This window comes from Cetorhinus maximus, chromosome 34, assembly GCF_964194155.1.
Source record: "Cetorhinus maximus chromosome 34, sCetMax3.hap1.1, whole genome shotgun sequence".
Lineage (NCBI taxonomy): Eukaryota > Metazoa > Chordata > Chondrichthyes > Lamniformes > Cetorhinidae > Cetorhinus > Cetorhinus maximus.
This window is the reverse complement of record NC_135912.1, coordinates 10228290-10255697: the sequence shown is the minus strand read 5'-3', so window position 1 is coordinate 10255697 and position 27408 is coordinate 10228290. Positions and strand designations below refer to the sequence as shown.

Here is a 27408-nt window from a genome sequence, read left to right as displayed (position 1 = left end):
AATTGGTTGTAATAATAGATTCCCTCTGAAAAGCCTTGTACTTTTGTCTCGAAATTTGTCCAAAAACTGCAAAGGATTGTGGTCTGTATAAACAATTGTTTCTGATGAATTGTTTACAGCATAAATTTCAAAACGCTGCAATGCTAACACCAAACCCAAAGTCTCTTTTCGATCATTGAATATCTTCTCTGTTGTACATTCAGCTTCTGTGAAAAAAACCCCATCAATTTCAGTGTCATTTTCGTGTAACTGTACAACACCAAGGCCCATACTGCTTGGCATAATTGGGTCTTGCCAAAACTGGTGTTGTAGTTAATACAGTTTTCAAACTATTGAATGACTTCTGACACTCCAATGTCAATTAAAACTTCTTGTTCTTTTTTAATAGTTCAGTCAATGGAGCAACCACTTGGCTAAAATTTGGTATAAATTTCTGGTAAAACCCAATCACGCTGAGAAATCTCAAAGCTTCTCGTTTTGTTGTAGGCCACAATAGCCTTGACTTTCGCATCTGTCTGAGCCACCTCACCATGTCCAATGGTCTGGCCGAGATACATCACTTACGCTTTTGCAAATTCGCTTTTAGCCAAGTTCACCACCAAATTAGCTTCTTGTAGTTGAGTAAAGAATTCTTCCAGATGCTGTAAATGCTCCCCCCACATCTGACTGAAAACGATTAGATCATCAACATAAACAGCACAATTGCTTAGACCCGTAATTACTTTGTTTGTCAGTCTTTGAAATGTTGCAGATGCATTCTTCATACCAAACAGCATTAAACTGATATAGTCCACTTGGCGTTATGAAAGCTGATATATCCTTTGCTCTCTCTCCAACAACGTTTCCTGCCAACATCCTTTTAGCAAGTCAATCTTTGTGATAAATTTCGATTGTCCCACTTTCTCAATGCAATCCTCCAACCGTGGTAAGGGATATGAATCCACTTTTGACACTGCATTCACCTTTCGATAGTCCACACACAGTCTTTGTGTTCCACCCGGTTTCGGTACCAGTACAATAGACGAACTCCAGTTACTGCAACTAAACTCAATGATATAATTTTGAAGCATAAAATCAATTTCTTTTTGTACTGGTGATAACTTAGCTGGATTTAATCTATAAGGATGTTGCCTTATTGAAGATGATATTTCTATACATACATCATGTATAGCTAAATATGGATTTCCCAACTTATTTCTACAAATAGGTTTGTGTGACTGCGATAGCTTTTCCAAATCACTTTGACACTTGCTTGGAAGGTAACTCAATATTTCATTTAAATTTTCAAGCACTCCCTCATTATCCAATTTGATTAGAGGAAAATCAATTTCAGGGTCCTACACTCCTACCTCTTTCTCATCATCCACCATCACTAACACCTCTTTTTGTTCCTCTTCCCTGTCAAAGTACTTTTGAAGCATATTTACATGATACACCCTCTGCTTCCTTCTTCTATCTGGAGTATTTATTAAATAATTTACTTCACTCAATTTCTTTTCAATCCTATAAGGTCCACTAAATCTTGCTAAATCCCACTAAATGAATCACCTAGTACTGGTAACAAAACTAGTACTTTCTGTCTAGAAACAAAACTGTGAGTTTTAGCTTTCTTATCTGCTTTCACTTTCATCACTTGCCGTAATATCTTTAAATTTCTCCTAGCCAACTCACATGCTCTGTACAATCTTTCGCTGAAATTTGATACATAATCCAGGAGAGTAGTTTCTGAATTTTGACCCACCAATTTCTCATGCATCAATTTCAGTGGTCCCCTTACCTCATGACCATAACCTAATTCAAAAGGACTAAAGCCAGTCAATGCATTAGGAGAGCCCCCAACAGCAAAGAACAAGAAGGGAATTCCTGTATCTCAATCCTGTGCATAATCCTGACTGTACGCTCTCGTCATAGCTTTTAAAAGTTTGATGCCATCTTTCCAAAGCTCCTTGTAACTCCAGATGATAAGCTTTTGACTTAAACTGTTTTATCCCCAAACTGTTCATTATCTCCTTAAACAGCTGTGACATGAAATTTGAATCCTGACCTGATTGTATTTCTTTAGGTAAAACCATACCTTGTACAAAATTTAATTAACTCCTCCACAATCTTCTTAGTGATAATATTTCTTAAAGGTGTCGCTTCAGGAAACCTGGTAGGCACATCCATTATTGTCAGTAAATACTGATTTCCACTTTCAGTCTTAGGGAGGGGTCCTACACAGTCAATCATGACCCTGGTAAAAGGTTTCAAATGCTGGTATTGGGATTAAAGGTGTCAGTTTAATCAATGCTTGTGGTTTTCCTGTTATTTGATGTGCATAACAGGTTGTACAAAATTTGACTACATCCCTATGGAATCCTGGCCAAAAAAACACCTCTGTATCTTCTCCTGGGTTTTCCTAATTCCTAAATGTTCCCCCTTCCCCACCCCGCCCATTGGAATTTCACAAGCAATCCCCAGAATCTCATTTCTATTCCCTAATGGGATAACGATCCGATGCACCTCACTCCAGCTTTCATTTTGCTGACACATGATCCGGCCACCACTTTCTCATTAAAATATCTCCTCGAAGACAATAACATCCTGGAATTCATTTTGCTTCTGTTTCTGAACGAGCTTTCTGATGTAACTGTTTTAATGGCAAATCATTTTTTATGTAACCCCGCTAACTTCTTTGAGTTAAACATACCAGCTGAATTTTCCTGCATCCCTCCCCCCTGAACAATGTTATCCAACACAGTGCCGGCTAATTGGGTTTCAACACCTTCCTCTTGCCTTTGAACTGCCTGTTTATCTTGTTTATCTTGTAACGAGATCAAAGGATCATAGGGAAGAACAACACAATAAGGAAAAAAATCCAGCATGTTCCTTCTGTAACACTCCGTTGAAATCATTTCTACAGGCTGCTCAACTACCTTAGGCATCACCCCCATTTGCAATCCAGCTATATCATTACCCAGAATAAGTTGAACCCCTGAAATGGGCAATTTTCCCACCACTCCAACCATAACTTCACCTGTCTTCCATTTGCTCTTTAAATTTACCTTCCACAATGGAATAGACTCTGCATCTCCATGAACCCCACTTATTACCTTCTCCTGCAATATTCGCTTTGAACAACAACTAGCACTATCCCACAACATTTAAGGATTGACTAGCCCCTGTGTCTCTTAAAATTTTAACACCTTTACCGACTTCACCCATGTACACATGGAAAAACTTTCCCTTCACACACAAAGTCTTTAAACATTTCTGCACCATGCTCCCCAGAATTCTCTTGAGTAAACTGTGAACACATTCCCACTTCTTTACCTATCATTGATTCTCCCTGTTTCACCTGTACACAAACCATTTGTTTCTCCTGTGCCTGAACCTCAAAACCCACCATACTTTTACTTCCAGTACCCCAACAATTCCAACAGATTTTTCCTGCAATCTCCAACACACTGACTTTGTCTGCCCCACTTTATTACAATGAAGACTCCCCAATTTTGGAATGTCACTTCTACCTTCTGCACCTTCCTTTTTATTCTGGGAAAAAAAACTTCCTGGGAACTTCCTGCTACTCCTTCTCTTCCCTGACTACCTGCCTGCCTTTCACCCTCCCACTTTTTATCCTCTTCCAATTTGAAAGGATGATGGAAAAAAGGTTTAGCTCTATGAACTGACTCATAATCATCAGCTTATCTCTGCTGCTTGTCTTACAGAATCAACCATCTGTTCCTCCACATGAGTTCTCACTACCGAAGGGATCGAATCTTTAAATTCTTCCAAAAGATTTACTTCCCTAAGAACTGCATAGGTTGTTTCTATTTTTAATGCCCGTATCCACCGGTCGAAATTACTTTGTTTTACTCTCTCAAACTCAATATAAGTTTGCCCAGGCTGTTTTCTTATATTCCTAACTTTCTGCCTGTATGCATCAGGGAACAAACTCATATACGCTCAAAATAGCCTTTTTCACCACATCATAATTCACCAACATTTCTTCTGATGGCGAAACATATACCTCATGTGCCTACCTAACAACTTAGACTGTAATAATAACGTCCGGTTTTCCTGTGGCCATTTCATCTGTTTAGCTAGCTTCTCAGATGAAATAAAGAATGCTTCAATATCTTTTTCCTCAAACTGTGGAAGAGCGTGTACAAATTTAAACATCTCCCCACTGGGTTCTACTCAGGAGATAAGTCCTCCCTCACCTACTGGCGTCTCTTTTTTAACTGCCAACATTTTCAGTTGGAATTCTCTCTCTCTTTTTCTCTTTGCTCCTCTATGTTCACAATTTCTCATTCCATTTTAAAAGCCGTTTCTCTGTCCTTTGCTTCTAGTTTGAGTTTTTTCAGTTCCTTTGCTTGTTCAAATTCAAGCGTCTCCATTTGTAACTGAAGTCTCACTCCCTCCAGCTGTGACTCACTAGTGTCAGGTTTCACTTTCAACTGTAGATGCTGTGCTACACTTTTAACTATATCTGATTTCCTAGCACACTCAGGTAACCCCAATTTTAACTTATCTGCCAACTCTGTTAACTTACTTTTAGTTATTTTTTCCAACCCAATCAGAGTTATCTCTTGTACTCCCGGACAAGTCTTAGCAATTGCCAAAGCTTTCTTGCAGTCTCACCACATCTAAACGACCTCACCAACTCTTGAATTCAAAGTGCTTCTCGTACTCGTAACCTTAAGATTCACCAATTGCTAACCAATCAAGGAATTAGAAATATTTTTATCCCGCTAGAGCCCCCAATTGTTATGACCAAGCAGTTGGCAAAGCTGAGTTATTTAAAAATCCCAGAGGGAAACTTTAAACAACTGTCACAACCTATATTTTCAAGTGGTATGTTTGAGATGCAGCTCTAAATTCAGGAATTAGACCACCGGTTCTCGAGAGGTTTCTAATATCAAACTACACAAGACATTTATTAATTTACACAAGTTAAATATATACCAATGGCTACAAATTAACACCATCATAACTATTAACAAATTCCCAAACTAATCTCCATTAAGGCAATAACAAACCCACTGACTTAACCAGACACCAGGCAAAGCATTTTCACCTTACAAATTCAGAATTAGGTTCCTTTCACTTCGGTTTCTGTGGGGACAGTTGTAGGCTTACAGCTGCTTTGATCTTACATTTGCCTCTGCCCTGCACACACAAAACTGCTATCGGTTATACCCAGCACATCTCATTGAATGTAAATTCTCATTGCATCACCAGCCCCTTTGAACTCCACCTCTCCTAACAATAAAACCCCTTTCATAGTACCAACTTTATTAGTGATATAAACATTGCTTGGTCTCTGCTAGATAGGTGCCAGATTTCACTCCCCTTCTTGAATGCTGTATTCAACAAAATGCAAATACACTCTCTTACATCGCAAAACTAGTACACATCAGAGCACCCAGACTAGCCGGCTTTAATCCAGTTAAGACATGCCCACAGACTAAACCTCTATTTTAAAAGAAAAATAATTTCCAATAATATTACATACATTAACAGCTCCATGACACTCCCAGGATCTATTATTCAATGTAACACATTCTCAGGAATCTATTATTGAAAGTAACTCACTCCGAAGGATTCCAGGAAACAAATAATGCTGAAGATTGATTGATTTTACGAGATGATGCTGAGGTTGCTGAGTGTCAGAACGATGGTGTTAATTTTGTCACTGCTTGTTTCCCGAGGCAGCTCTCTAATCAATCAGAGTGCAACTGGGAGAAGGATCCCAACACCGCGGCTCCCATTCTCCACCTCACATTCCTTGCGGCCGTCAGCTGAGCTTTCACATCCCCCTTTCCCGCGGCCCTCCCATTCCGAAGACACTGTACCCCAGAACCAAGGCCGGTTCATGTCAACGTTACAGCTCCCATGACAAAAAAATAATCTATTCCTCAACCAACATTACTAAAACCGACAATCTGGCTATTCAACTCATTGCTGGTTTGTGGGATCTTGCTGTGCGCACGTTGCCACGTTTCTCTCAGTGCCGGAGAGACGACACCTTAAAGGTACTTCATTCACTGTGAGACATCCCTAGATGATGAATGGTGCTATAGGAAAACACTTCCTTCCTTCCTACTTCATTGGCCGTAAACCTCCCAAAAGCAGATTTAAAAGGCGCTAGATTAATGCGTTTTTTTTCAAATGACCATCGCAAAATAAAACATTGACGGCTGCTAAACTGCTCCTTGGACCCCCCCCACGTTTAAAACTCGGCTTCTGGTTGGACACCCTGCTGCCTGGGTCTCCCAAATGGGGCACAAAGTCCCGTTCCCCCATCGCCTGTAGTGCTCGCTGACCCACACTGGCTCCCAGTCCCGCTGAGGTGAACAGGACTTAATGTTGCTCTGTCATTACACCCTCCCCGCCACTGGAGGCCCTGTAGGCAGAGACCAGCGTGTGGTTTTTATTTTTGTTTGACGCAGCGAGTTGTTGTTGTGGATCTGCAAGGCGCTGCCTGAAAAGGGCGGTGGAAGCAGATTCAATAGGAACTTTCTAAAAGGGGGGGGAATTGGAATGGGAGTTCTTGTAAAGGAAAGAAATCAGCTGGTCCGGCCTACACGTAACTCCGGGCCCACGGCAACATGGCCGACTCTTAACTGCCCCTCTGAAGCCGCCCAGCCAGCCGCTCAGTTCAAGGGCACTTAGGGATGGTCAACAAAATGCTGGTCTTGCCAGTGACACCCCTGTCCCCTGAAAGAGTGAAAAAAGGGCAATCACAGGGCAATGGGGAAAGAGCAGGGCTAACGATCCTTTTCAAAGAAGCAGTACCGGCAGGAGGGGCCGAATGGCCTTCTCCGCTGTCTGACTATAGCACGTCCCTTTGACACGAGTACAAAATTGCAGACTCTGGACATCAGAAACAGAAATAGAAGCTGCTGGGCATAGTCAGCAGGTCAGGCGTCATCGGGAGAGGGAAAGGGCATTGACGTTTCAGGTAGAGATGACCCTCAATCCGGAACGTTCACTCTTCTTCCTCTCTCCACAGACGCGGCCGGACCCGCGGAGTTGTTCCAGCGCTGTCTGTTTTTATTTCAGTTCTCCAGCCTCTGCATGTATTTTACTTTTATTCTCAAACACAAACTTGACCCAAAAGATATTAGGGACCAAAGCTCGGTCAAAGAGGTCGGTTTTAAGGAGGAGAGAGGGAGGCAGAGAGGGGTTTTAGGGAGGGAATCCCGGAGCTCAGGGCCCCACCAGGCAGCTGAAGGCACGGCCGCCCGATGGCGGAACGATGGGGAATCGGCGGGGGGATGCTCGAGAGGCCGGAATTGGAGGAGCGCAGAGATCTCGGAGGAGGTCACAGAGATAGGGAGGGGGGTGAGGCCACGATTTGGAAACAAGGGTGAGGATTTTAAAATCAAGACGTTGCTTGACCACTGGGAGCCAGTGTGGGTCAGCGGGCACAGGGGGTGATAGGGGAACGGGACTGGGTGTGAGTTAGGACACGGGGGCAGCAGAGTTTACAGAGGGTAGAACGTGGGAGAGCAGAGAGGAATAGTTGAGTTAAAGGTAACCAAGGGCTGAATGAGGATTGCTGAGGAACTCACTGCCTGGCTTTGTGGATAAAGGAGTGATTTATTCCTGCACCATCTTCAGAAAAAAACAGGCCGAGTGTGTTGTCCGGGCGGGGGGGTGGTGTTTGTTGGGGTTGGAAATTGGGACCAATATATACTCTCGAGATGTTGGCTCTGTCCTTGCTCTCACTGGGAATCAACCAGGTTGGCAACTCTGATTGGACGCATTCCTGGAGGTCACAACCCCTGACCTCCGGCCGACCCGCCCCCTCCCCTCCAGACGGCGATGCCATTGGCCATCCAGCATGGCCATCCCCTTTGGTGAACCAACCATCTGCTGAAGCCAAGTGGAAAGCGAATAGACCCTTCCCTGATTGGATGCTCCTTGACTTAGGGGTCAAATGGCCATTTTACTTTTCCCACCATCTCCAATAGAACAAAGAACAAAGAAAAGTCCAGCACAGGAACAGGCCCTTCGGCCCTCCAAGCCTGCGCCCATCATATTGCCCGTCAACTAAAACATTTTGCACTTCCGGGGTCCGTATCCCTCTATTCCCATCCTATTCATGTATTTGTCAAGCTGCCTCTTAAACACCACTATTGTACCTGCTTCTTCTGGCAGCGAATTCCAGACACTCACTACCCTCTGTGTAAAAAACTTGCCCTGCACATCTCCTCTAAAGTTTTCTCCTCTCACCTTAAATCTATGTCCCCTAGTAATTGACTCTTCCACCCTGGGAAAAAGCTTCTGACTATCCACTGTGTCCATGCCACTCATCATTTTGTAAACTTCTATCAAGTCGCCCCTCAATCTCCTCTAACCGCTCTAGTGAGAACAATCGGAGTTTCTCCAACCTCTCCTCATAGCTAGTAACCTCCAGACCAGGCAGCATCCTGGTAAACCTCCTCTGCACCCTCTCCAACGCCTCCATATCCTTCTGGTAATGCGGCGGCCAGAATTGCACGCAATATTCCAAGTTTTACTCTTACAGAGGGAGATACCAACAGGATAGCGATCAGGAGCAATTAACTTGTTGCAGAGATAAGAATAAGAGGTTGATTCAGATCAAGGTTCCAACCAAAGTTACAGACCAGCCATTCCTTTTGTTATTCTCACCCAGCAACGTTTTAACTGGTCTGTTGGCCATTTATTTCAGCCAAGAGCCTCCCCAGTGACGTTGTTATCTCCGAGTCTTCCCTCTCACCCCCACCCGCGACTCTCTGCTGGTTAACAATATAATTACATAGATTTCTCTGAAACACCTTCTCCCCCCACCAAAGTGACCCACAGGAATTTCATCGGGACACCTCCGTCTCACCGGCACAGGACCCACCTGACAACATCCATTTTTGTTTTAGAGGGAGCCACACGTGTGAAGGAGGGTGGGGGTTCTGTAAAGAAAGAGAGAACTTGCATTTCTATAGCGCCTGCCATGGCCCCAGGATGCCTCAAAGTGCTCTACGTCCGACGGAGTACTTTTTGACGAGCAGTCACCATTGTAATTCTAGGGAATGGGACAACCGTTTTGCGCACAGCATGATCCCGCAAATAGCAAGGTGATCATGACCAGCTAATCTGTTTTTGTTGATGTTGATTGAGGGGAACTGTCTGCACCAGGACACCGCAGGGGACATCTCTGGCTACTCTACGAAATAGAGGCCTGGGTGGGTTCCTTTACACCCACTTGCAGTGCAGCACTCCCTCAGTACTGACCCTCCGGCAGTGCAGCACTCCCTCAGTAATGACCCTCCGGCAGTGCAGCACTCCCTCAGCATTGACCTTCCGACAGTGCAGCACTCCCTCAGTACTGACCGTCCGACAGTGCAGCACTCCCTCAGTACTGACCCTCCGGCAGTGCAGCACTCCCTCAATACTGACCCTCCGGCAGTGCAGCACTCCCCCAGCATTGACCCTCCGACAGTGCAGCACTCCCTCAGTACTGACCCTCCGGCAGTGCAGCACTCCCTCAGTACTGACCCTCCGACAGTGCAGCACTCCCCCAGCATTGACCCTCCGACAGTGCAGCACTCCCTCAGTACTGACCCTCCGACAGTGCAGCACTCCCTCAGCACTAACCATCCAACAGTGCAGCAATCCCTCAGTACTGACCCTCCGACAGTGCAGCACTCCCTCAGTACTGACCCTCTGACAGTGCAGCACTCCCTCAGTACTGACCCTCCGACAGTGCAGCACTCCCTCAGTACTGACCCTCCGACAGTGCAGCACTCCCTCAGTACTGACCCTCTGACAGTGCAGTGCTAACTCAGTACTGACCCTCCGACAGTGCAGCACTCCCTCAGTACTGACCCTCTGACAGTGCAGCACTCCCTCAGTACTGACCCTCTGACAGTGCAGCACTCCCTCAGTACTGACCCTCTGACAGTGCAGCACTCCCTCAGTACTGACCCTCTGACAGTGCAGTGCTAACTCAGTACTGACCCTCTGACAGTGCAGCACTCCCTCAGTACTGACCCTCTGACAGTGCAGCGCTCCCTCAGTACTGACCCTCCGACAGTGCGGAGCTCCCTCTACTGACCCTCCCACAGTGCAGCACTCCCTTAGTACTGACCCTCCGACATTGCAGCACTCCCTCAGTACTGACCCTCTGACAGTGCAGCACTCCCTCAGTACTGACCCTCTGACAGTGCAGCACTCCCTCAGTACTGACCCTCCCACAGTGCATCACTCCCTCAGTACTGACCCTCCAACAGTGCAGCACTCCCTCAGTACTGACCCTCTGACTGTGCAGCGCTGACTCAGTACTGACCCTCCGACAGTGTGGCACTCCCTCAGTACTGACCCTTTGAGAGTGCGGCATTCCTTCAGTGCTGGTCCTCTGACAGTGCAGCACTCCCTCAGTACTGACCCTCGGACAGTGCAACACTCTCTCAGTACTGACCCTCGGACAGTGCAACACTCTCTCAGTACTGACCCTCGGACAGTGCCGTACTCCCTCAGTACTGACCCTCAGACAGTGCAACACTCTCTCAGTACTGACCCTCGGACAGTGCAGCACTCTCTCAGTACTGACCCTCTGACATGCAGCACTCCCTCAGTACTAACCCTCTGACAGTGCAGCACTCCCTCAGCACTAACCATCCAACAGTGCAGCACTCCCTCAGTACTGACCCTCTGACAGTGCAGTGCTAACTCAGTACTGACCCTCCGACAGTGCAGCACTCCCTCAGTACTGACCCTCTGACAGTGCAGCACTCCCTCAGTACTGACCCTCTGACAGTGCAGCACTCCCTCAGTACTGACCCTCCGACAGTGCAGCACTCCCTCAGTACTGACCCTCTGACAGTGCAGTGCTAACTCAGTACTGACCCTCTGACAGTGCAGCACTCCCTCAGTACTGACCCTCTGACAGTGCAGCGCTCCCTCAGTACTGACCCTCCGACAGTGCGGAGCTCCCTCTACTGACCCTCCCACAGTGCAGCACTCCCTTAGTACTGACCCTCCGACATTGCAGCACTCCCTCAGTACTGACCCTCTGACAGTGCAGCACTCCCTCAGTACTGACCCTCTGACAGTGCAGCACTCCCTCAGTACTGACCCTCCCACAGTGCATCACTCCCTCAGTACTGACCCTCCAACAGTGCAGCACTCCCTCAGTACTGACCCTCTGACTGTGCAGCGCTGACTCAGTACTGACCCTCCGACAGTGTGGCACTCCCTCAGTACTGACCCTTTGAGAGTGCGGCATTCCTTCAGTGCTGGTCCTCTGACAGTGCAGCACTCCCTCAGTACTGACCTTCGGACAGTGCAACACTCTCTCAGTACTGACCCTCGGACAGTGCAACACTCTCTCAGTACTGACCCTCGGACAGTACGGCACTCCCTCATTACTGACCCTCGGACCGTGCAACACTCTCTCAGTACTGACCCTCGGACAGTGCAGCACTCTCTCAGTACTGACCCTCTGACATGCAGCACTCCCTCAGTACTGACCCTCTGACAGTGCAGTGCTAACTCAGTACTGACCCTCCGACAGTGCAGCACTCCCTCAGTGCTGACCCTCCGACAGTGCAGCACTCCCTCAGTACTGACCCTCTGACAGTGCAGCACTCCCTCAGTACTGACCCTCCGACAGTGCAGCACTCCCTCAGTACTGACCCTCTGACAGTGCAGCGCTCCCTCAGTACTGACCCTCCGACAATGCCGCACTTGCACTGGGAGTGTCAGCCTGTATTTTTTGCTCAGGTTTCTAGAGTGGGACTTGAGCCCATGACCTCCCTGTCTCAGACACGAGACTTCTACCAACCGGGCTGTGTTCCAGAAACTTCTAAAACATAATGTCATGTGACTACAAGGCATGCCCACCCCTGTAGCAATCCTAGGTGGCAGGAGACCCCGGGCCTACAGCTGGGCAGCGTAGAGTCCATCTCCAGGGCTATCTGGGCAGGAGAGGCGGGTAGCTGGTAAGCGCAGCCCTCTACCCAGCCCTTGTCGACCTTGGGTAGATCACACGATCCACACCCTCCATTTCCACTTGCACCATTGGTAGCAGCTTTCTCTTCCCGAATGGACAGTGAGCCAACACTGCAGTACCTGATTGGGTGGTTTCCCAATCAACCTGCCTTGTCTCCAATGTCCAACACTGGTAAATGGAAGTGTCCACAGAGCAATGCTCCTCCAAGGTTTTTGTTTATTGCCGGTAGCAGGGTCCTGGGGATAACTCTTTAATCCCTGGAGACTCCAGCACAACCCTTGAAGAATGGTGATCCCCATGGCCAACCGTGGGGCAGACCCATGGGAGTGCCCTTTGACCTGCACCACCAACTCCCTTGCTCTGAACTTTGAGGGCCGACGATCAGGAATGCGGGACTGAAGCCAAGCCAGAAATTGGGGGGAGCAGCTCCTACCACTCCCCCTCTGATAACTCAATAGGGGCATTAGACACCCAAGGAGGTTTGGACTGCAAGAGCATCCCCACTGTCAGGAAGGAATTAATCGTCAGATTAGACCATCATTCCAATCTCCAAGGGGGAGATTTGTTCAAAACGATGAGGCGGTTTGGATAGAGTGGATAAGGAGAAACTGTTTCCAGTGTCGGGAGGGTCGGTAACCAGAGGGACACAGATTGAAAAGAATCGGTAAAGGAACCAGAGGGGGAGATGAGGAGAATTTGTTATTCCCACAGGGAGTTGTTGTGATCTGGAAGGCGCTGCCCGAAAGGGCGATGGAAGCAGATTCAACAGGAACTTTCAAAAGGGGGGGAATTGGAGAAATAGTTGAAGGGGAAAAATTTGCAGGGATATGGGGAAAGAACAGGGGGGGGGGGAGTGGGATAGTATCCAAAGAGCCAGCACAGGAGAGATGGGCTGAATGGCCTCCTTCTGCGCTGTAAGATTCTGAGTACGCATCGACGTGCATGATAAAGAGAAGGGGAGAGAGACCGGGAAATGGTCGACCAAATGAATTGGGTCTGGTTCTGGACAGTGTTTACAAAATGTGTGGTGTCGCATCTGACACAATTGTGCGTAATGGGAGTGAAATAGTGACAAAAGTAGCCCCCATGCCTGAGGTTTTCCTTCTCTCCTCTCTGCAGGACTTTTCCAGAGAGCCATTGCCCAGAGTGGCACTGCCATATCAAGCTGGTCTGTCAACTACCAACCTGCCAAGTACACCCGCATCCTGGCCAAGAAGGTGGGCTGCAACTTTGCCGAGACGGTGGATGTGGTGGACTGCCTGCGGAAGAAGTCCTACCGCGAGCTGGTCGACCAGGACATCCAGCCCACCCGCTACCACATCGCCTTCGGGCCGGTCGTCGACGGCGACGTCCTGCCCGACGACCCCGAGATCCTGATGGAGCAGGGCGAGTTCCTCAACTACGACATCCTGCTGGGGGTCAACCAAGGGGAGGGCTTCAAGTTCGTGGAGTCGCTGGTGGACAACGAGGACGGCATCTCGGCCAGCTACTTCGACTTCGCCGTGTCCAACTTCGTCGACAACCTCTACGGCTACCCGGAGGGCAAGGACATCCTGCGGGAGACTATCAAGTTCATGTACACCGATTGGGCCGACCGCGACAACGGCGAGATGCGCCGCAAGACCCTGCTGGCCCTCTTCACCGACCACCAGTGGGTGGCGCCCGCCATTGCCACCGCCCGCCTGCACGCTGAGTACCAGTCGCCCACCTACTTCTACACCTTCTACCATCACTGCCAGAGCGAGATGAAGGCCGTGTGGGCCGACGCCGCCCACGGCGACGAGATCCCCTACGTGTTCGGCATCCCCATGATCGGCGTCACCGAGCTCTTCCCCTGCAACTTCTCCAAGAACGACGTGATGCTCAGCGCTGTCGTCATGACCTACTGGACCAACTTCGCCAAGACAGGGTAAGTCGGCTATCATCCCCCCTCTCCTACATATCATTCAAAGGATATGTTTTTTTTAATGATATACATATCCGAGGCGAATTCATACACTTTTACATCGATTTCAAAGCTTAGAGATGTTGATGCCCAAAACCGCCCTGGCACAAGAAGGCACCAAGTTGGCACACAGGTGCTGCAATCAACGAGGTAGCCATGGTGCCCTTTGGCGCGAGGGGAGTGGAGTATAAGAATAAAGAAATTTCGCTCCAGTTGTGCAGGGCACTGGTGGGACCCCACATCTGGAATCCTGGGCCCAGCTTTGGCCCTCCACGTTTTAGGAAGGATATCCTTGTGTTGGTGGTGGTACAGCTCACTGGGTGGGTCCCTGGGCTGAGGGGGTTGCCCCTATGATGAGATGAGGGGGTTGCCCCTATGATGAGATGAGGGGGGTTGCCGCTATGATGAGATGAGGGGGTTGCCCCTATGCTGAGATGAGGGGGTTGCCCCTATGATGAGATGAGGGGGTTGCCCCTATGATAAGATGAGGGGGTTGTCCCTATGATGAGATGAGGGGGTTGTCCCTATGCTGAGATGAGGGTGTTGCCCCTATGATGAGATGAGGGGGTTGTCCCTATGATGAGATGAGGGGGTTGCCCCTATGATGAGATGAGGGGGTTGTCCCTATGATGAGATGAGGGGGTTGCCCCTATGATGAGATGAGGGGGTTGTCCCTATGATGAGATGAGGGGGTTGTCCCTATGATGAGATGAGGGGGTTGTCCCTATGATGAGATGAGGGGGTTGCCCCTATGATGAGATGAGGGGGTTGTCCCTATGATGAGATGAGGGGGTTGCCGCTATGATGAGATGAGGGGGTTGTCCCTATGATGAGATGAGGGGTTGTCCCTATGATGAGATGAGGGGGTTGCCCCTATGATGAGATGAGGGTGTTGCCCCTATGATGAGATGAGGGGGTTGCCCCTATGATGAGATGAGGGGGTTGCCCCTATGATGAGATGAGGGTGTTGCCCCTATGATGAGATGAGGGGGTTGTCCCTATGATGAGATGAGGGGGTTGCCCCTATGATGAGATGAGGGGGTTGTCCCTATGATGAGATGAGGGGGTTGTCCCTATGATGAGATGAGGGGGTTGCCCCTATGATGAGATGAGGGGGTTGTCCCTATGATGAGATGAGGGGGTTGTCCCTATGATGAGAGGCTGAGCAAATTGGGTTTATGTTCTCCGGAGGTTCGGTGAATGAGAGGTGATCGTTCAGGATTCTGAAGGGGTTTGACAGGGGGGACGCTGAGAGATTGTCCCCCACCCCCGGGCTGGGGAGTTTAGAACACGGGGAACAGTCTCAGGATAAGGGGCCGATCCTTTAGGGACTGAGATGGGGAGAAATTTCTTCACTCAAAGGGTTGTGAATCTCTGGAATTCTCTACCCCAGAGGGATTGTGGATGCTCCATCGCTGAATAGATTTAAGGCTGGGGTAGACAGATTTTTGGTCTCTCAAGGGGGGGGCGAGCGGGAAAGAGTTGAAGCCCAAGATCGGCCATGACCTTGTTGAATGGTGGAGCAGGCTCGATGGGCCGAATGGCCTACTCCTGCTTCTATTTCTAGTGTTTCTTGTGCACAGCACCTTTCAGTACCTCGGGATGTCAGACAAGAATTCACAGCCAGTGCAGTGCTTTCCTGAAGTGTAGCTGCTGAGTTAATGTGGGCAATTTGCGCACAGCAAGATCCCACAGCCGCCGATGAGATAACGACCCAGGTCATCTTTGTTTTAGTATTGGTTGGGGGCTGAATGTTGGGCCGGGCCTGCGGGGGAGAACTCCACCCTGCCCTCCTTCACAACAGTGGCCGCGGGATCTCGGACATCCATCGGAGAGGGCGTGGAGGGCCTCGGTTTAAGGCCTCATCTGAAAGGTGGGCGCCTCAGACAGTGCGGCACTCCTTCGACGCGGCGCTTTAAATGGCAGCCGGGCTGATGGGCTCGGGTTGCCGCAGTGGGGGTTGAACCCACGACCTGGGAATGTGCATCACTGGTTACCCCTGTTCAAAGCCGGGGGTCTTTGTCTACCTAGAGAGACTGAAGAGGTTGGAGATGTTCTCCCTGGATTAGACTGGGAAGACTGAAGCCATTCTCCTCGGTTCCCCCACTCCAACTCCCGTCCCATACCTACCGACTCCGTAACCCTCCCTGGCCGCTCTCAGAGGCTGGACCTTGGTCTCACCTTTGACCCCAAGATGGCCGTCCGAACACACATCTGCCCCATCACTGAGGCCGCCCATTTCCACCCCCTTAACATCGCCCGACTCCACCCCTGTCTCAGCTCATCCGCTGCGGAAACCCTCATTCCTGCCTCCGTCACCACCCCCCTCCACCCAGACTCAACTATTCCAACACACTCCCGGGCTGACCTCCCACACTCTACCCTCCGTAAACTCAAGGTCATCCAAATCTCTACTGCCCATGCCCTAACTCATGCCAAGTCGTACTCAACTAACACTCCCCACAACCGCTACCCCCAGGCGTCTGCACTCCGCCAATTCTAAGCTCCATCGGTCCACCATTGGCGGCCGTGCCTTCAGCTGCCTGGGGGTCCTAAGCTCTGGAATTCCCTCCCTAAACCTCTCCCGCCTCTCTGTCCTCCTTAAAGATGCCCCTTCAAACTGGCTTCTTTGACCGAGCGTTTGGTCCAGCCCCTGATATCTCGCTATGGGGCTCGGTGTCAAACGTTAGCACCTTGGGACTTTTAATGATGTTAAAGGTGCTATATAAATATAAGTATGAGAGAAGGTTAAGGGGGAGATTTAATCGAGGCGTTCAAAATCCTGAGGACTTTGGATAGAGTGGATAAGGAGAAACAGTTTCCAGTGGTGGGAGGGTCGGTAACCAGAGGGACACAGATTGAAGAGAAACGGGAAATGGACCAGAGGGGGAGATGGGGAGAATTATTTTCCCACAGGGAGTTGTTGTGATCTGGAAGGCGCTGCCGGAAAGGGCGGCGGGAGCAGATTCAACAGGAACTTTCAAAAGGGAACGGAATAAGTACTAGAACGGGAAAATTTGGAGGGGCTATGGGGAGAGAGCACATGTGAGAGTAATGGGATAGCTCTTTCAAAGGGCCGGCACTAGGCACGATGGACGGAATGGCCTCCTCCTGCGCTGCACGATGAGCGCGGGGAGAGTGGCATTGGCGCTGGCTGGGGAGCGGCACAGTGCCCGGAGTGGATGCCCCCCTCAGTGGAAGAGACGGCATTCGAGATGAAGCAGCAATGGGGCGGTGTGAAGAGTCAGAACAGAGGCAACCGTTAAACAGGGATTTGGTTAACCAAAGGGGGGGGGGTGGTTACCTTTGGAATTTGGAAGTAGGACGGACAGTCGGATGGAGTTTTCTTGACCCGGAAGGAAACGCATTCCCTGGATGTGGGCGTCGCTGGCTAGGCTGGCACTCATTGCCCCCCACCCTCCCCAAGACGTCAACACTGGGGCCTGCTGCTTGAATCGGTTTTGATTATAACCGAGTTTCTCACAAGAATCACCTCAGAGGCTCAGGAAAGACTCAACCAGGAAGGATGTTTCCCCCTGCCTCTGTTGGGAGGGGTTGGGGGGGGCGTCTAGAACCAGGGGACACAGCCTCAAGAACCAGGGGTCGGCCATTTTGGACTGAGATGAGGAGAAATGTCTTCACTCAGAGGCTGGCGAACCTTTGGAATTCTCTACTCCCAGGAGGCTGTGGAGGCTCAGTCATAACGTTCAAGACTGAGATGGAGAGATTTCTACACGTTAAAAACTTCGAGGGATGCGGGGAAAGTGCGGGGAAATAACATTGAGGTAGAAGATCGGCCGTGATCTGATTGAATGGCGGAGCAGGCTTGAGGGGCCGAATGGCCTTACCCCTGCTCCTACGTAGGATGTGGGATTGGAGCCACGCATAGGCCCAGACTGAGTAAGGAGGGCAAGATTTCCTTCCCTAAAGGGATATTAGTGAACCAGATGGGTTTTTACAGCAAATCGAATGTCTCGATGGCCAATTTGCTGATGCCAAGTGATCTCAGGTTCCCAAACTGCAATGGTGGGATTTGAATTCAGGTTCCTCTGGACTATTAGCCTGGGCGCCAAGCCACCGTATGGCCATCCTCTGTTGTATAGGGGGGGCAGAGTGGACAGTGCGTTGGGATGAAGAGACAATCGGATGTATTCCCGGAGAGTGAGACATGGAGGCTCTGGCGCTAAGAGGAAAGGGTTAGAGGCCTGTTCTTGCCAGAGAAGCCTCTCTCAATTTACTTCACTATCCACGACCCAAAGTCCAACAGCGGCAACCAACGTTTGGACCAGGCTCGGTGTCCAGCTTGGTTCCTGGACTAAGAACGGAAAATGCTGGGAACACTCGGTGGGCAGAACTTTTTGCCCCCACCCCACACCCCCCCCTCCACCGTTGGCGCTGGGCGTCATGGTGGGCGTGAGCGGACAATATGGCGGGAAGGCCAAAAATCGGCTCCACGCTGTGGTCGAAACGGTTGGTGGTCACCCGCTCCCCACGTCAGTCGTGGTGCCGCACGTTTCACACCCCCCCACCCACCACACGTTGGGGACGCCGCTGGTTATACATCTCATCGGCCGATCGTCTCGCCCGGAGCCACCCGCCCGGTCTGGGTCACCCAGGCACAGCTGTGAGGCGTGCACCTGGCCAGCTGCCCTTCGAGGGGGGACTCGGAGGTGAGATGGGCTGTAACACTGAGCAGCGCTTTGCCTGTCGGCCTCTCAGGCCGAGGTGCCCCCCGCCATTCAGGCCAGTGGCTTGTTCCTGGCTGGTTGTCGGTGCGGGTACCAGGGGCAGGGGCTGCCCTCCGGCTGGGGTGAGCTGGCGGGGGTGGCGGAGGGTGAAAGGGAGTGCGGTCCGATGGTCATGGACAAGCACGTTCGGGGTAGGGGAGAGGGAAGCAGCCTCGCGTTAGGGACACCCTGTATAAAGTGACCATTCCTCTGCAGCTGAGACAGTTCAGGCTCAGCCATTTGGAGTCGGGTCTCTAGCTTCTCTGCCCACTCAAGCAACGCAGAGGCCTGAAATTGCCACCAGACGCTCCTGAACCTTTCACCCCTCAGCACAGACTGCAAACCAATGAGCGTTTCAGTGGACTGCAGAACAGTTAGACGACTGGACAAGTCGTACAATCTCCTTGCTAACCCCATGGGGCAGTCACTGGTGGAGGTGCTCACAGCCCCTTTGCAATGTCAGCATCCCGGTTTGGACCCGTCTCCCCCATGGTTCAAGCTAACAGGGCAGCCTTGCAGTGCGGGTTAGGAGAATGCCTGTGCCTGAGCTGAGAGCACAGCCTGCAGTCCAATGGGCAAAGCTGCTGCCAATCGGTCAGGCGGAGTGGGGCAGAGGAGGGTGGGATTTCAGACAGCCATGCAGCACACTAAACTCTGAACATTCTCCGGGATGCATTAAGAGGCCTTCAGACTGGAACAGAAGAGGTTCTTAGTACATCCACGCTAACCCACGTGTCCCTCTCTTTCATCCTGCAGGAGGAGTACATCAGGATCATGGAGCCTGGTGACCGAGCTGTGTGCCTGATGGCTTACAGGGAGCGGAGACGATGGAGGAGAGAGTGACTGAGGCTCCTGGCTGCACAGAGGCGGGAGCAGTAACCTCAGGAAGAAGGGGTGACTGGGGCTCCCACACACACTGCCCAAGAGACACAGTGAGCCTTTGCAGGTTGGCACCTAGCGACACCCAGGGTCTATAGACACCGCCTGTCATTCCTGCAGGTGACCGAGAACCAGTGTTGCTGAATGTCCAGGGAACTGGCCGGTCACATCAGGCCAGCTGCTGCAGGGACATGGAGGGCATCCACTGCCAGTGGCTGTGAAAGTGACAGTGGTGCTCAATTCCTACCCCTGTGGCTCCTTTCAGGGCTCCACAGGCGATATCTGTGGGATATCACAAGCCTCCACCCACAAATGCACCCATGAGGTCACGGATGCCATCTTCACGAGGGCCACTTCACTTTGTGCATTTTGCCTGGGACCAGGAAAGCCAGGATCCCACAGCGCTGGGATTTGCCCAGGTCTCAGGTTTCCCACAGCGCTGGGATTTGCCCAGGTCTCAGGTTTCCCACAGGTGCAGGGTGCACTCCCGTGGTGCTCAGATCTCCATCACTGCACAGGGTCAACTATATCAACCACAAGGGATTCCACTCACTGAATGTGCAGCTGGTGTGCGACCACCACAAACACATCCTGCAGGTCTGCACACGGTTTCCAGGGAGTGTCCATCACTCCCACATTCTCAGTCGGTCACAGATCCCTGACGTCTTCCAGGGTCCACAGAGGCTGCAGGGTTGGCTCCTCGGGGACAAGGGCTACCCACAGAGGCCGTGGCTGATGCCACCCGTGCGACAGCCTCAGACTGCAGCAGAGCGACGCTATAATGAGGCTCAGGCTGCAACTCGCACCTTGGTGGAGCAGACCATCGGGTTGTTGGAGATGTGGTTCCGGTGCCTGGACCGGTCTGGTGGAGCCCTGCAATACAGTCCACAGAGGGTGTCACGTGTCATTGTCATCGTCTGCTGCGCCCTTTACAACCTGGCACTCCAACGGGGAGAGGAGCTGGCTGAGGAGGAGATGGAGGAGCTGGAGGTCTCCTCCGATGAGGAGGATGTCGATCGTGATGAGGGTGAGGGGGTCCTCGGAGGAGAGGATGATGGGATGAGGCCCTCGCACTGGCCAAACGAGGCAGGCGCTCGGGAGGCCCTCAGCAGTTTCTAGGTTCATGGAGGGTGGTGATGTCAACATGCAGTGAGGAGACACCATAGATCCTCACATCACATCTGTGAATGTTTGACTCCAGTCTGGCTGATGGCAGCGCACATACCCCCTGTGAGAATGCTTCTGTCGTGGAGACGCAGCGGGTGCCCATAGTCCCGACATTCCAGGAGGGTGATGGTGATGTGCAGTGGGGACACTCCATGGATCCCCATGTGGATTATGTGAATGTCTGACTCCTGTCTGGCCGAGGGTATCTCGCTTGTGCTCTGTGATCAGGGTCACATCATGGAGACGCAGTAGGGAAACTCTAACTTCTCCTGACCCTGTGGCATCCTTTGTGAGCTGAGCACTTCAGGACCCGCACTGTCACTGGACACAGACACTGATGAGATGGGAGGGCAGCCACACCTCAAGGTGCTGAGAGCACACAGAGAGAGAATAAGGGAACTCTGTGCCTCCGGCCCAGGACATTCTGTCGAGGTGCAGGAATGTCTGATGTGTCCAGTGACAGTGAAGCTGGGAAGGCTGCACAAAGCACATGGAGGTGGCCCTGGACTGAGGCACCTGCCTCTATCTTGTGAAGGAACCAAGGTTTCACTTCAGACAAAGAACAAAGAACAAAGAAAAGTCCAGCACAGGAACAGGCCCTTCGGCCCTCCAAGCCTGCGCCCATCATATTGCCCGTCAACTAAAACATTTTGCACTTCCGGGGTCCGTATCCCTCTATTCCCATCCTATTCATGTATTTGTCAAGCTGCCTCTTAAACACCACTATCGTACCTGCTTCCACCACCTCCTCTGGCAGCGAATTCCAGACACTCACTACCCTCTGCGTAAAAAACTTGCCCCGCACATCTCCTCTATAGTTTTCTCCTCTCACCTTAAATCTATGTCCCCTAGTAATTGACTCTTCCACCCTGGGAAAAATCTTCTGACTATCTACTCTGTCCATGTCACTCATAGTTTTGTAAACTTCTATCAAGTCGCCCCTCAATCTCCGTCGCTCTAGTGAGAACAATCCGAGTTTCTCCAACCTCTCCTCATAGCTAATAACCTCCCAGACCAGGCAGCATCCTGGTAAACCTCCTCTGCACCCTCTCCAACGCCTCCATATCCTTCTGGTAATGTGGTGACCAGAATTGCACGCAATATTCCAAGTGTGGCCTAACCAAGGTTCTATACACCTGCAGCATGACTTCCCAGCTTTTATACTCAATACCCAATATACTCAATACTGACACGAACACCGCTCACCTGAACAAGGAGCCATAGACGGGGAGACATTGTTGGGTGTTTATTAAAATAGTGAACATTATGTACAAGTGATTAACACTCATGCCCAGGCTGTACAATTACATCTTCTTAATAGAGGTGTCAGCTGTGGCTCAGTTCATAGCACCCTCGTGTTTGAATCAGAGGGTTGTGGGTTCATGTCCCACTCCCGGAAACCAAGAACTGTGAATGTACTCGAAAGAGTTACATGCGATCTGTTGATAACTCGAAAGAGTTACATCTTCTTAATTTTCCTAACCCTGCCGCTGTGTCTTGGTGCTCCCTGGACATCCACAGCAGAGGTGGAGACAGCCGGCTGACTGTGACTCCCTGTCCGTGATGACCTTGGCGGGCGCCCTCTGTAGGGCCGAGACTTGGAGGACCCCGGCCTGCTTTCGGGGTCCTGCTGTGTGGCAGTGACACCCTCCTTGGCCTGTGGAGCTGGAGCTGCTGGGGTCACAGGAAGAGGGGATTTGGATGGGCCGGTCACTCCCGGAGTCACCTGGATGGATGGACCCGGGGGGTGAACCTGCTGATCCTCCTCCCTATGGGTGCCCGAGGGCCCCAGGCTGACCCCTTGAGGAGAAGGGGAAGCTGGAGTGAGATCGAGCTGCCTGGCTCCCCTCTTGTGTTGACACAGTTGGAGACCAACTATGGCGGTCAGCGATGGAGTTAAGCCCGCACAGCATTGTGGGAAAGATGTCCTGGACCAAGGTCTCCATGGCGACCGCCATCCTGCCGGTGTTGCCCTCGGTGCGTTGGTATGTCGGCGCTATCACCTCAGACTGAAAGCAGACAGACTCCTCCATCATGCCTCGCAATCTGAGGAGTGCAGCGGACATCCCTTCCTGATGTGTCCGTGATTGTCTTTCCAGCTCCAGCAACTGATTGAGGACCGAGTCCAGAGGCTCCTCATCTGGCTCGGACTCAGCAGATCCCCCGCCTCCAGCAGCCCTCCGAGTGCCGCCGGCCTCGGGTGTCCCTGCCTCCGCGTGCGCTGTGCTGAGCGAGGCTGCTCCACCGAGGAGTGTGTGTCTGGGGGGAGGGTGTGAGGGGCCTTCAGTGGTGCTGCCCTCAGGAGGTGCTGCCCTCGCCTGAGGTGCTGTTGGCGCTGGGGCCGGAGTCGAGGCAGCCTGAGGGTGACGTGTCAGACGTGTCTGGGAGGGAATGTGGAGATCACTAGTGCACGGCCGCTGTGTACACAGAGCCGTGGACTCACAGCGGAGTTGCCAGAGGGATGATCTGGTGCAGGATCCTCAGTTGGATGCTTGGCACCGACCTGGCCATTGCTGCAGGAACTGCCCACACCCTCTCCGGCCAGCTCTAACGTGTGGCCTTCGAAGGGAGCGAGGAGCTTGATGTCCGGCACTCCACCCCTGGGTCTGGGATCTCTCCCGGTGGCTGTGCGCGATCTTGTCCTGCGTAAAGATAGATGGAGAGAGTGAGAGAAAGGTGCATGTCAGGCCAGATGAGAAGGATGGCAGGTGTGTGTGTGTGTGTGTGTGTGTGTGTGTGCGTGTGTGCGTGTATGTGTGTGCGTGTATGTGTGCGCGTGTGTGTGTGCATGCGTGTGCATGTGTGTGTGTGTGTTTGTGTGTGTGTGTGTGTGCGTGTATGTGTGTGTACGTGTGTGTGTGTGTGCGTGCGTGTGTGTGTGTGACAGTGTGTGTGTGTGTGACAGTGTGTGTGTGTGTGCGTGTGTGTGTGTGCGTGTGTGTGTACGTGTGCGTGTGTGTGTGCGTGTGTGCGTGCGTGTGTGTGTGTGCGTGTGTGCGCGTGTGTGTGTGCATGCGTGTGTGTGTGACTGTGTGTGTGTGCGTGTGCGTGTGTGTGCGTGTGTGTGTGCGTGCGTGTGTGTGTGTGTGTGTGTGTGCGTGTGTGTGTGCGTGTGTGTGTGTGTGACAGTGTGTGTGTGTGTGTGCGTGTGTGTGTGTGTGACAGTGTGTGTGTGTGTGTGCGCGTGTGTGTGTGTGCATGTGTGTGTGTGTGACAGTGTGTGTGCGTGTGTGCGTGTGTGTGTGTGTGTGACAGTGTGTGTGCGTGTGTGTGTGTGTGTGTGTGTGACAGTGTGTGTGTGTGTGTGTGTGTGTGTGTGCGTGTGCGTGTGCTGAGTGGAGCCATGGACTGGATGAGGAGGCAGCCTCCAGAGGAGATGAGGCCGGATGGAGATGTGAGGGTGTGTGTGTGAGAATGGGTGGTGATGTCCCTTGATCTGACAGTGAGTGAGATGCCAGTGGATGTGTGATGGGTTTGTGAGTGGGTGAGTTGAGAGTGATGAGATGGCTGCCTTACCCTGTCTGCACGGATAAGATCATCCATCCTCTATCTTCATTGGATGGCCATCCTCTTGTGGGCAGGGTTGGCACTGGCCAGCGCCTCCCAGACTAGCGAGGTTGCTGCTCATCCTGCTGGCAGAGAGGGGAGGTAGAGGACTTTGCGGTGAGGGCCTCCACGGCATTTAAAAGGCGCTCGAGGGACGTGTCACTGAATCGGGGAAGCGCTACAGTCTTTTTGCCTCTCGAAACCGTGTCTCCTGTGCAGCAGGAGTGGGCTGGAAGCGCTGAGAGGGGTCAGCGCGCGGCTGCACTTTAAATATGGTGGCCGGCGTGACGAGGCGGAGAGAATGAAGGGGGGTGAATGAGAACCCGCCTGCCATGGGAACGCCGTGTTTCCCGGGAACGCATGATTAACGAGGCGCGAACGGGGCGATACCGAGTGAGAATCCAACATGGCGGCCGGCGGGTAAAACCGTCCGCCAACGCGCCCAGTGAAAACCTGGGGCGATTCGGCCCAGCGGGTCTGTAGAGGCAGAGACAGAGCTAACGTTTCGAGCCCGTATGACTCTTCCTCAGGGCCCCTTGGTTTCCGGAACCTTCTCTGGTGGGAGCGTCCCGCGGTGTCCTCCATGACGATGAGGTGACTGCCCACCAAGTTGCTTCGGTTGGAGGGATCCTTGCCCTGGGCACCAGGAAAACCTAACCCACCACTCCCCCACCCAACCCACTAACCCCCCCCACACCCCCCACCCCCCCCCCCGCCCCCCCAAACCAACTTCCTCCTCCACCCGCCTCCTCCTCCCCCACCTCTCGCCTTTCGCGGGGCCTTGGGATCTGTTCCATCCACTGGGCAGGCCCTAGGTTCAACAACCGAAGGGCACGGCTCCTCTGACAGTGCGGCACGCCCTCAGTACTGGGCCACGAGCGTCGGCCTGGACTTTTCCAACCCCCCAGCCGGGCCTGCACTCTAGGCCTGTTGGGCGGGGAGAGGCGCCGAGCTCCAAGACTTGGGAATAAATCCGGACTCTTTCGGCTCTGGGATTCCCTCCCTCACCCTCTACGCCTCTCTCCTTCACCCTTAAAGAGACCCTCAAAGCCTCCCTTGTTGAGCTAACGTTTGGCCCCCCGGTCCTATTGCGCGGCTCAGCGTTAAACCTCGCTCGATAATCCTCCCGAGGTGTTTTTGTGCTAAAGGACGAGATCTAAAAGCCAATTGTTTGACTGATTTATTTTCTGATCCTCTTGCAGAGACCCCAACAAGCCAGTCCCCCAGGACACCAAATTCATCCACACCAAACCCAACCGCTTCGAGGAGGTGGCCTGGACCAAGTTCAACTCCAAGGAGAAGCCCTATCTCCACATCGGCCTAAAGCCAAGGATCAGGGAGCACTACCGAGCCAACAAGGTGGCCTTCTGGCTGGAGCTGGTGCCGCACCTGCACAACCTCCACGACATCTTGCAGTACACCTCCACCACCACCAAGATCCCGCCCGAGGACCCCTTCATGACCAAACGGGCCCACGGCAAAGGCTGGACTGTCACCACCAAGCGGCCCTTCATCACCGCGCCCCCCGAGCAGGAGCACACCGAGGAGCCGCCCAACTACGCCCGGCTACCCGAGGACTCGCGGGACTACTCGACCGAGCTCAGCGTCACAGTGGCCGTGGGGGCCTCCCTGCTCTTCCTCAACATCCTGGCCTTCGCCGCCCTCTACTACAAGCGCGACAAGCGCCACGAGCTCCACCGCCGGCTCAGCCCCCAGCGCAACACCACCAACGACCTGGCCCACGCCCAGGAGGAGGAGATCATGTCCCTGCAGATCAAGCACAGCGAGCACGAGGCCCACGACCTAGAGCCCCTCCGGCCCCACGAGATCCTCCGCCCGGCCTGCCCGCCGGACTACACCCTGGCCCTCAGGAGGGCGCCCGACGACGTCCCCCTCATGACCCCCAACACCATCACCATGATCCCCAGCACCATCAGCGGGATGCAGCCCCTGCACTCGTTCAACACCTACCAAACGGGGCACAACAACACGCTGCCCCACCCGCACTCGACCACCAGGGTATAGTCGGGGACCTCGACGGAGGCTCGGCGCCCCTCCCCACCCTCCTCCCCCCCCCCAAAACGCCATGCCGCGAAGGAAAGACATCGTGGTGGGGGGTGGGTGGGGAGGGCGCGTGGCCGCGCGCGCTGGATCGGAGCTCGAATGATTCGACAAAGCCTTTCCTTTTGGAAAAACGAACACGCCGACGAGCGGAAAATTTGCTGAATCTAATTCGATATTTTTCACAAAAATCTTACCCCCTCCCTCCCTCCACCTCCCTCCACCTCCCACCTTGTAATGTAAACTCTATTTCAAGGACACATTTTTGGGGGAAGATGATCTTCTTCCCTTCTCCCACCTTCCCCCCCACCACAACCCTCCCACACCCCCCTCCCTCCCCTCCCACACCCCTTGACCTCCATCTGTCTCTGAGGAATCTTCAAGTCAGTAAAACCAGTGCCAAGGAAATTTAGGCTTCGGCCTACCCGCAATCCAATAAATTATGATTTAAACCTAGGAACGAGTACCAAAAAAAACCAACAATGATTCATTTTTATAAAAAAACAAAGACGTGGTTGTTTGGAGGATTGCATGGTATTTAAGATAACTTGAACCTATGATCCTTTTTTGCGTTGAATTTTCCTGCGGACGATTGGTTCGACAATGTTAACTTAGCGTCAATGACTCAAAAGACTGAGCTATTTTGTACAGCACTTCGACTTTAATTTGTGTTTCGTTTGAAGGTGTGACCGGAGCGGAGCGTCAAGAGGGGGACGTAAGACCCGACCCGCCGACACAAAAATCGAGTGGTGGGGGTGGGGGGGAGGGAATCGTGTGAAACGTTTTTGAAGACGGTTGCCCTCGGAAACCTGGGGCGACACCTCAACGGGACCAAGCGGGGTTTATTCCCGCCCGAACTCCAGCCACTGAGAGCAGGCCTGAAAACGTGGCCAGAGATGACTTTTCACCGTGGAAAGCTTACGCTTTACGGAAGATCAATACCGCGACGTGTGTCTTGAGCCCACCGAGGCGTGGGAGAGACGCTTTCGGACAAGGCACGAAAGCAAGAACTTGGACCTCGTCGATCCGGCCTCTGGAGCTGGGCCGGGAGCCGGGGGTGGGGGGTCGGGGGGTGGGGGGGGGGGACACGAAACTAAAATGGCGTCAACTCGAGTTGACATCCT

At 52.1% G+C, this 27408-nt stretch overlaps 1 protein-coding gene across 1 annotated transcript in view; it reads left to right on the top strand.

Annotated features, from left to right (window-relative positions):
* LOC144671719 (neuroligin-4, X-linked-like) overlaps positions 1–26248 on the top strand; it is a 122799-nt gene extending 96551 nt beyond the window's left edge. Inside the window, exons 3-5 of the mRNA XM_078533731.1 lie at positions 4484–4492; positions 13079–13868; positions 25426–26248. Of these exons, the coding sequence (XP_078389857.1) occupies positions 4484–4492; positions 13079–13868; positions 25426–26248 (1622 nt within the window). The remainder of the gene's footprint in view (positions 1–4483; positions 4493–13078; positions 13869–25425) is intronic.
* The last annotated feature ends 1160 nt before the right edge of the window (positions 26249–27408 follow it).